General features: G+C 37.9%; 1 protein-coding gene across 1 annotated transcript in view; it reads right to left on the reverse strand.

Annotated features, from left to right (window-relative positions):
- The window catches only part of LOC101984387 (guanylate-binding protein 1-like), a 23,849-nt gene that overhangs the window by 9,558 nt on the left and 2,870 nt on the right, over positions 1 to 11,421 (reverse strand). The window contains 5 exon segments of the mRNA XM_026784120.1: positions 1,748 to 1,960; positions 2,478 to 2,758; positions 9,141 to 9,389; positions 10,172 to 10,368; positions 10,683 to 10,792. Coding sequence (XP_026639921.1) covers positions 1,748 to 1,960; positions 2,478 to 2,758; positions 9,141 to 9,389; positions 10,172 to 10,368; positions 10,683 to 10,792 — 1,050 coding nt within the window.

Consider the following 11,421-nt stretch of genomic DNA (forward strand, 5'->3'; position numbering starts at 1 on the left):
CTACTAGTACTGAAAAATATTTAATAAATCTTAAATCTGTATTATCTATAACTGAAAGAAAGAAAGAGAGAGAGAGAGAGAGAGAGAGAAAGAAAGAAAGAAAGAAAGAAAGACTCTTTAGTTCTTGACATCCTATGAGATTATATTTATGATCCCCCCACCCTGTCCTAGGATCAAATCTGAGGCCCTAGATGAGATCTAATCTTATGTTGCTTAAGTTGGTTCAGGCCCTACCACCTACCAAAGATGGGTTATGCCCCCTTGTTGTGGCACATATATGGGCTTTCCCCACTCCCCAAAAACCTCAGAGCTGCAAGTCACGACTTGATCTGGGACAGACATCAGCAGAAGGAGCCTTGCATCCTCTCTGGATGGTACCCCACACTGTTATCCTGATTACCCCATCAGCAATGAAAGTGGATAAAGTTAAGTCCTGTATACATCACTCCAACTTAAAGCCAGTTACAAAAGGTCAAGCCAGCAAAAACAAAAACAAAGGGTGTTTTTGACACCACCCAAAGGACCCACGAATGCTAACATTCACTTCTATCTGACTTTCCTGTTCTCCATAATGGAATTGATAAATGCCAACAACCAACACATGTCAATTCCAATGTAATGGGGGAACAATTTTGCTCATATGATAACCACTGGGAAGTAATCAGGCACAGTCTGAGCTTAGTCAGACAAAGAATAAGAGAAAGGGAACAAACCCAATCAGTTACACTGGACTTGCTTAAATCCCTTTGCAACTGGTCACCATGGATCACTACCCTGATAATAGAAATAGTTATAATTCTAGTAATCATGCTATGTGAAACCTCCCTGCTAAACTCTCTCTACTGATTCATTCAAAGAGGATAAATAGAATTAAGCTCCTAGTCCTGGATGTTCAGTATGGCCACTTACAAGATTTGGATTTCTGACATCAATGATGAAATGAAAGAAAGGGGAATGGTAAATCCTAGTTATTAGCACAAATTCCATTTTTCCCAGGCATTCTTTCCTGAGCTGTTACATACAATTTTTGAGGGTGAACTGAAACCCCAAACACCCTTGAGTAGATGTCTAGCATAGAGCTATACCATGAACATTCCACTTTCTTCTGATTGGTTGCCCCAACACTGGAGCCAAACATAAACCACAGGTCTACCTGATAGGTTGACATTGTACCACCATGGAAAGTCCCCAACTGCTTCTCCCCTTATTGCATTTTGATATCAGGAGCTGTGTCTTTCTCTTTTAAAACTGACTACTGCTCCTCAAGGGATCTAGATACTGAAAGCTGACTCCTTGATTCATCAGATTTTAAAATAAGTTTTTGGCTTAGTGGAACCATGTTTTGTGGTAGGATATTCTCAGATTTGAAGACCACAAAAATATATGACTGGGAAAGAGTGACAGACAAAGAGACATGGATGATAGACCCAGTTGTCTTTTCAAGCTAGTTTGAAGCCCACACTGATGAATTATAAGTTTTTTTTAATCCTTTGCAGGACAAAAGACCTGCTGAAACACAGGGTTACAGCCAAACTGGTGGTTAATGTGATTGTTCAGTGTATGAACTCAAAAGAGTGCATTGTCTCTGATGAGTAAGCAGGACATATCCAGTGTGACAACCTTCACTTATATAATGTTGAAGAAGCATATGTCTGGAATGCAGACCTTCTCACCATGATGCTTGGGCTCACTCTGCAGTCTCAAAGAGGTCAACAACTTCACAGAACATCCATGTAATATTGTTTACCTGAATCCCCTTCCTGGGTTCTTCATAATACATTTTCTTCAACTCATGTATCTTTTGCATAAAGAGATGATATCCCCCTGGTTTAGAATAAATTCCCTGTGTCACATCTTCTTCTAGTGGGCTGAAAATATCTTGAAGCAATGCTAAGCAGCGATCTGAGGATTCTTGTACATTCTTCTTAAGGAATTCCTCTAGCTTTGTTTCTAAATAGGTCTTTGATGTAAACATGAAAAGACAATAATTAAGAAGGGAAAGAGCCTGAGTTTGCCAGATTTTTACTGACATCATTTTTGCTCCTTGAATGTAGAGTTCAGATCAAAGATTTACACCTTTAGAGATAAACTGCTTTTTTCATATGGGGCCAGAGATGCCAGATGAAATAAACATGATTCAATGTTCATTTGCCTCTGATAGTTTTGTTTGGTTTTGTTGTTTTACTTTTGGTTTGAATATTGAATTATTCAATTGACACTGGGCATGTATCTTTATCAGACACTAATTACTTCTCTGTACTTAACAAAGGAGGAATGTTACTAGCTTATACTGAAAAACAGATATTTTTAAACTTTGAGTCTATGATAATTCCTTTCATCCCATTTACATTATTAAAAGGTAGCTGTTACTACTTTAAAATCTAGGAACAGCTGCCTTCCTCCAGCACTGATTTCATTTCCCCATGGCATTTTGCTTTCCAACATCTACTTCCAAGTAACTTTGAGAGGAAAATTACCTCTAGTTGTATTAGGAACACATGATTAATGTCTTTGAAGGAAATTTTCATGAAAATCTTGATTGCTTCTTTCTCACTGGCCCTGTGCGTGTCAATCAGCTCCTGGAGGGTCTCTGTGGGCAGCTGCAACTTCTGGCTCATCTGCTGGTCATAGTGGGCAATGGCCTTTTGCACTGCAGCTGCATTTTCTGTCTGGGACATAGCCAGGACAGCATTCTCTATGCAGGGCTGACTCCCACTGTTGATGGCATTGACATAGGTTATCACCAAACTCTCTAGTCCTACAAACAGGAAACAGTTGACAATATTTGGCACATATATATGAATGAAGACAACACTAATACATATAATTCTAGATATATTACTCAATGACTCCTTAAACCATTTTTAATAAAAGGCTTATTTATTAAAATCCTTAGAATCATTTTTAATAATGAGAGGCAGAAACATCTGTCTCTACCTAACACTGCTGGGTTTAGAACTTCTCTGTACAAAGATCCTCTCAAGAGGTGTGTGAGACCCCAAAGGCTAAGTAGGCTATGTTAGATGGAGATTATATGTGTCTTGTCTGTGCAATGTTTGTGTCCATTTTAATGCAAGCACCATTAAAATGAACTCCATACTATTTTCATGTTTCACTGTGTTACGAGCCCTGTCCATAGTAAGCATTTCATTCCAATTCAGGAATAAATCCTGCCCTCCCATTGAGAAATTTTTCATCAGGTTGACTAGAATAAATGTCTTCATTAGTATAAATAAATATTCTATATGTGCTAATGTGACAATGACTCATTCTGTGTTAAGAGCCATACTTGTGGGACCCTGCAAGTTACTAGCCTCATCCCATCCCCAAACTTATCTATCCTCCTGCAACCTTGGTGGAACTCTGAAACACAGCTTGCTACAATACACAGAAGGCCCAAAGGTGATTTAGCAGCCACCTGGTGGGAAACTCCACTCTCTAGGACACCATAGTGGGGCAATACCCTGGGCTCCTGCCCTAACTGCCTTGGCTTCTCTAGCCAGACAGCAGGAGAGTTTCCTACAGGAAGCTGCCCCAAAACCCACTCCCATCCACCAGACCCTGTAAAATACTAACCACCTCCAAACTTGCCTATCCTCCTGAAACCTCAGTGGAACTCTGAAACACAGCTTGCTAAAATGCAGAGGGCCAAAAGAGAGGGCTATGAGAGAGGAGTAAGAGAGGACATCTAAAACACAAGCTGTGACTGCACAGAGTGGACCAAGAGAGTGAATCAGGTGAGAAGACCAACAGAGCAAACTAAGAGAGACCTCAGTGGATCCGTAAGACACAGACATTGACAGTACAGAGCAGACCAAGAACAATTCCCAAAGACTCAGAAAGCCATTGCAAAGATTTGACCAAGATGCAAAGACACTGGAGCATCAGCTGAAGGAAGAGATGGGTAGGGACCAATTCAACTGTTCATCCAACAACCAAAAAAGCAACACAGTAACACCAGAAGGCAAAGGTCACACAACAGGAAGACTTGGTCATCCTATCCCAGAAAAAGCAGGAGAATATGATTTTAAATGTAATTTTATGATAATGATGCAGACTTTAAAGAAGAAATGGAAAACTCCTTTAAAGAAATGGAGGACAAAAAATTGGAAGAAATTAATAAATCCCTCAAAGAAAACCAAGAAAAAAAACAATAAAACAGGTAAACCAGAAAGTTCAGGACATGAGGACTAAAATAGAGGCAATAAAGAAAACATAAACCAATGGAATTCCAGATATGAAAATTTGGGGTAAGTGAACAAAAACTACAGATGCAACTATAACCAACAGAACACAAGAGATAAAAGACAGAATCACAGGTGTTGAAGATACTATAGAGAAAATAGATTCATTGGTCAAAGAAAACGTTAAATCCAAGTAATTCTAACACAAAATATACAAGAAATCTGGGACACCATGAAAAGGCTAAACCTAAGAATAATAGGGGTAGAAGAAGGAGAACTCCAAGTCAAAGACACAGAAAATATATTCAACAAAATACAAAAAGAAGAAAACTTTCCCAAGGTAAAGAAGACTATCCCAATGAAGGTTCAAGAAGCTTATAGAACCCCAAAGAGAATGGCCAAATAGACTGGATCAAAAAAAAATCCCTTCACCATATAATTATCAAAATATACAGAATTAAAAAAAATATACAGAATAAAGAAAGAATACTAAGGGCTGCAAAGGGAAAAGGTCAAGTAACATATAAAGGTAAACCTATCAGAATTACACCTGACTTCTCAGTAGAAACCATGAAGGCCAGAAAGTCCTGGACAGATGTGCAGACACTAAGAGATCACAGATGCAACCCCAGAGTACTATACCCAGAAAAACTTCCATTCACCATCGATGTAAAAAACAAGATATTCCATGAGAAAACCAGATTTAAACAATACGTATCCACAAACACAGCCCTAAAAAAAGTACTAGAAGAAAACAAAAACCCCAACCCAAAAAAGCTAACTATACCCACAAAAAGACAAGAAACAGCTAGCCTCCCACCAGAAAAAAAACAAAAACAAAAAAACAAAAAAAGAGAGACACAGAACCACTATCACCAAAAAAAAACCCCAGGAATTAACACCCCCCCGGTCATTAATATCTCTTAATATCACTGGAATCAATTCATCTATAAAAAGACACAAGATAAAGAATGGATATAAAACAGGATCCAGCCTTCTGTTGTGTACAAGAAACATACCTCAACCTCAAAGACAGACATTACCTCAGAGTAAAGGTGTGGGAAAAGGTTTCCCAATCAAATGAACCTAAGAAACAAGTGGGTATAGCTATCCTAATAGTTAACAAAATAGATTTCAAACTAAAGTCAATAAGAAGAAATGGAGAAAAACACATTATACTCATAACAGGAACAATCCATCAATATGAAGTCTTATTCCTCAACATCTATGCCCCTAACACAAAAGCACCCACCTATGTAAAAGAAACATTACTAAAGCTTAAATCGCACATCAAACCCCACACACTAATAGTTGGAGACTTCAACACTCCACTATCACCAATGGACAGGTCAACCACACAGAAAATTAACAGAGAAATACGAGAATTAACAGATGATTTAACTCAAATGGACTTAACAGATATCTATAGAACATTCCACTCAAATACAAAAGAATATACCTTCTCAGCACCTCATGGAACCATCTCTAAAATTTACTACATACTCAGTAACAAAGCAAACTTTCACAGATAGAAAAAATGGAGTAACTCCATGTATCTTATCAGATCACCATGGTTTAAAGTCATAAATTAAAAACAACACTACTCTCAGAAAACCTACACACTCATGGAAATTGAATTGTGAAATATTGAACCACACCTAGGTCAAGGAAGAAATAAAGAAATTAAAGACTTCGAGAATAAAAATGAAGGCACAATGTACCCCAACTCATGGGATACAATGAAGGCAGTGCTAAGAAGAAACTTCATAGCACTAAGTGCCCACATAAAGAAAATGAAAAAAGCTAACACTAGTAATTTAACAGCACACTTGAAATCTCTTGAACAAAAAGAAGCAGACTTATCCAGGAGGAGTAGAAGACAGGAAATAATCAAACTCATGGCTGAAATCAATAAAATAAAAACTACAAAAACAATACAAAGAATCAATGAGACAAAGAGCAGGTTCTTTGAGAAAATCAACAAGATAGACAAACCCTTATCCAAACAAATCAAAAGGCAGAGAGAGAACATCCAAATTAATAAAATCAGAAATGAAAAGGGGGTAGAACAACAGACACTGAAGAAATGCAGAGAATCATTAGATCATATTACAAAAACCTGTACTTCACAAAATTAGAAAAGATAAAAGAAATGGAAAATTTTCTGGATAAATACCATATAGAAAAATTAATTAAAGACCAGGTGAACAAATTAAATAGACCTTTAAGGAAACAGAAACTATCATCAAAAGCTTCCCAACAGAAAAATCCCAGAGCAAGATGGTTTTAGTGCAGAAATCTACCAGAACTTCCCAGAAGAGCTAATACCTATACTCCTCAAAGTGTTCCATATTATAGAAACAGAAGGTACATTGTCAAACTGTTTTTATGAGACTATACTTACCCTGATAGTGAAACCACACAAAGACTCCAACAAGAAAGAGAAATACAGACCAATCTCACTCATGAACAAAATGTAAAAATAATAAAATACTGGCAAACCAAATCCAAGAACACATCAAAAAAATCATCCATCATGATCAACTCAGTTTTTTTCCTAGAGATGCAAGGATGGTTAAACATACAAAAATCTATCAATGCAATCCATCATATAAATAACATAAAAGAAAAAAACCATATGATCATTTCATTAGATGCTGGAAAAGCATTCAACAAAATCCAATACCCTTCCAGACAAAAGCCCAGAAGAGATCAGGGACACAAGGAGCATATCTAAATATAATAAAACAACATACAATAATCTGACAGACAACAACAAATTAAATGGAGAGAAACTCAAAGCAGTTCCACTCAAATCACAAAAAAGACAAGGCTGTCCACTCTCTTCATATCTCTTGAACATAGTTCTTGAAATTCTAGCTATAGCAATAAGACAAGAAAAAGAGATCAAGTGGATTTAAATTGGAAAGGAAGGAGCAAAGCTTTTGTTATTTGCAGATGATATGATAGTATATATAAGTGACCCTCAAAACTGCCAGGGAACTCCTACAGCTGATAAATACCTTCAGTAATGTAGCAGAATACAAGATCAACTCAAAAAATCAGTAGTCCTCCTTTATACAATTAATGAAGGGGCTGAGAAAGAAATCAGAGAAATATCACCTTTCACAATAGCCACAAATAACATGAAATATCTTGGGTAACACTAATCAAAGAAGTGAAAGACCTATTTGACAAGAACTTTTTGACTTTGAAGAAAGAAATGCAAATCGAAACAACTCTGAGATACCATCTTATACCTGTCAGAGTGGCTAAGATCAAAAACACCAATGATAGTTTATGCTGGAGAGGATGTAGAGTAAGGGGACATTCATCCATTGCTGATGGGAATGCAAACTTGTACAACCACTTTTGAAATCAGTATGGCCGTTTCTCAGATAATTGAGAATCAACCTACCTCGGGATCCAACAATACTACTCTTGGTGATATACCCGAAAGATGCTCAATCAAACTACAAATATATATCTTCAATAATGTTCATATCAGCATTATTTGTAATAGCCAGAACCTGGAAACAACCTAGATGCTCCTCAATCGAAGAATGTTAAAAGAAAATGTGGCGCATTTACACATTAGAGTATTACTCAGTGGTTAAAAAACAATTGTATCTTGAATTTTGCATGCAAATGCGTTGAACTAGAAAACACCATCCTTAGAGAGGTAACCCAGACCCACATAGATGAATATGGTATGTACTCACTCATAAGCAAATATTAGCTATAAAGAAAACATATTGAGCCTATAGTTCATGATCCTAAAGAAGCTAAGTAACAAGGTGAACCCTAAGAAACACATGTATACATCCACCTGGAAAGTCAAAAAAGACAGTAACATCTGTGAATATTGGGAACATAGGGGTGGAGGGAAAAGAGAGGGCAAAAGAGGAAGAGTCAGGGAAAAGGGAAGGGGCAAGAATAATTTGAGGGAAGGGAATAGTTGAGATGGAGGAATGACAGAAATGAGAGCAAGGAAAGAGATATTTTGATTGAGGGAGTCAATATGGAGTTAGTAAGAAATCTAGCTAGAGAAATTCTCAGGAATCCACAAAGCTAAGACTCTAAGCAGTAGAGGAGAGGGTGCCTGAACTGGCCTTGCCCTGTAGTCAGACATAAGGCTATCTTAAATATCACCATAGAACTTTCATCCAACAACTGACGGAAACAGAGGCAGAGATCTGCATTAGAGCACTAGACTGAGCTCCCAAAGTCCAGTTGAAGAGTGGGAGGAGTGAGAATATCCACAAAGTGGTCAAGACCATAATGGGGACACCCACGGAAACAGTCTACCTAAGCTAATGGGAACTCACCAACACCAGCCTGACTGGGAAGGAACAAGCATAGGATGAAACTGGTCCCTCTTGATGTGACTGAAAGTTACTTGCCTAGGGAAGACTGAGGTATCAGTGGAATTGGCACCAGAATTTATCCCTATAGCTTTTACTGACATTTTGGGAATGTATTCTCTTTGAATATCTTGTTCAGCCTAAATATATTAGGGAGGGCCTTGGATCTTCCCCCAAAGCAATGTGCCTTACCCTCTCTGAGGAATAGATAGGGTAGGGTGGGGAGGTAGGTGAAGGGAATAGGAGGAGGGGAGGGAGTGGGAACTGGGATTGGTATGTAAAATGAAATAAGATAGTTTAAACAGCATAAATATATATAAATTTAAAAAGAGCCATACTTGTTTATTCTCTGTCTGTTGAATGTAAGCTCAGTTTTCTAGCATAATTTAAAAGGTTTTTCTTTCTTTTGCCCCTTTTATTTTTATTCAACAGGAAAATCTGGCAGACAAAAGCTATAATAAATGCTAGTATCATGTACAGCTTAGTACTGCAGTTCAGATAGGTTTACATTTCTTCAAAGCTGAATTAGGTCATTGCTATCTTATGATACTGTGGCCTACACAGTGAGCAGAAGGACTGGGAAGACACTTACGTGGTCCATTGACACTTATGCCTCCTGAAAGCGTTTTAACCTTTGAACAGTTGAACACATAGGAACAGAACTCTGCCACTTGATGAACGAAGTCTGACTCTAGGTCTTGATCCTGCAGCGATTCCAAGTGGCTAATCTGTTTCCCACCTACTGGCCGTTCAAACACAAAGCATTTCTTCTTTGGGAAGAACTTTTGGATACAGAGCCGAGGCAAATTTAATTCTTTTTCTTTTTTTCTTTGGCTAGTACCTAGATGGAGCAAAAACAGGATTTCAGTCAGGATATAGAAGTGGAGTGTACAATTTTAAATTTGGTCATGTAATCTTTTGTAATTCTAGCACGTTGTAAGCTTAGGCATGAATTATAAATTGAGGCCAGCCTGGGTCAGGCAGTGAGACCCTGGAAACACAAAACAAAAAGAGAGAGGGGGGGGAGAGAGAGAGGGAGAGGGAGAGAGGGAGAGGGAGAGAAATAAAAAATAAAAAAGTAGCAGTGAAGTTTGCCTTAAGGATTTTCAGTCTAGGAACAGCTGAACGCTCTGTTAGGCTTCTCAGGAAAGGGGGCTTCATTCTCAGTATTCAAGCCTCTTAGTGTAACTGAATTGTGTGCAAAAACAATATGTAAACCCTCAAGTACAGCATCATTTTGTTTCAAAGACACCTTGCAGCACACCAGCTGTTTGAGGCCCACACTGTTTCAACAGTTGAACTAGGATGCTGGTAACATTTACTCTAGCGTTATCAAATACATCTTCATATATACCATATTCTCTGTTTCAATATAAAAATAAGTCTGAAGTAAGGAGATCATATTAATCACTGTAAAAGAAAATGTAAAAGACAAATAAATTTTTCTTAGTACAAAAGATAAAATGTTTGAGTCAATCAATTAAATCATATATTAAACAGTAATTCTTAGGAATAGTTATCAAAAAGAAATAGATACTGCAGGTGCAAGAAAATTATAGACAGAAAAATCTGAATTATATGTTTTTAATGGGCATACTCATTTAGCAGTTGTAAGTCTCTTACCACTTAGAGGCCTCAAGGAATTTTCTAGGTATTCATCTGGGGAGATGGGATGCTCATTTACTTTCAGCTCAAGAGTGAAGTCCCTCAGAGTCCACACGAAGTCCGGGAAGAAGCTCACAAACTCATCTGAGTCCTCCACCTCATCCTAGTCAGATGAGGATCTTGTTCTGATTCTGTCTGTCAACTCTGTCACATAGCTGAACAGATAATTAAGGAAAACTGCAAAACAACCAGAGCACCAACCACAGCTCCAGGGTCACCATCCTGTAATAGTTCCACATCTTCCTCGAGCCTAGCCTAAACCCTCATTTGTTTTGTTCCTAACCTTAGGATGAACACTGTATTATATATATATAATTCTTTTATATATAATATATATATATATATATATATACATGAGATATTTTTATGTTTTGAGCTTCATTAACCAAGAACCAAAGTCATGGAGCTGGTTTAGGAGGCAAGGTCCCCACATTCACTCTGGTGCTGTTCTGACCCTGAGAAAGGATACTGCAGCTGGTCCAGGGCCTGCTGGTTAATGGTTCCCATACTGTTGTACACAAAGGTGCTGCTTAGAAGTATAGCCAGGGCAAAGATCCAGCAGTCATTCTGGTTGTCACCCTGGAGTCAGAACAACCATGGGTAACAATTATGCTTTGTTCTTCTGTCACATTCCAGATCAATAGTGCTAAAATATATTCACTTCATTAGAGAGCATTTTAGTCTTAAAAACATTAAACCATTTGTGACCTGTGCAATGTACAAAACCAAACAAAAGAAACAGCAATAAATCTACAGACACCGTCCACAGCATTAAAGGGTGCATGCTGATTTCATTTGTGATTCTTTCTGCAATAATTCTCACTAGTCCTGCTTTGCTCATTGTTAGTGTTTCAATACTACAAACTACCACACTCCTTTTGTAGAGCCACCTTGTACTATTTTCCTCAATTCTGTTGGTTGAACATAGCTATATGTCATGTAAATAAAAAAGAAACTGATGAAGTTTAAACACTAGTTCAAAATCTAAGGAAACAGTGACATGACCTGGTATGTATAGAAAGCATGTTGCCCAGCCTTAGAGTCTGTGTTCAAACCAAAGAAATCTCATGGTGGAAAAGAAACCTGACCCTACATGTTGTTCTCTAACCTCCACATGTGCATTGTAGCACATGCACCAAGGCACACGCAACGCACACACAGACCCATGCGCTCGCTCTCTCTCTCTCTCTCTCTCTCTCTCTCTCTCT

This window comes from Microtus ochrogaster, chromosome 21 (assembly GCF_000317375.1).
Source record: "Microtus ochrogaster isolate Prairie Vole_2 chromosome 21, MicOch1.0, whole genome shotgun sequence".
In the NCBI taxonomy this organism is placed as follows: Eukaryota; Metazoa; Chordata; class Mammalia; order Rodentia; family Cricetidae; genus Microtus; species Microtus ochrogaster.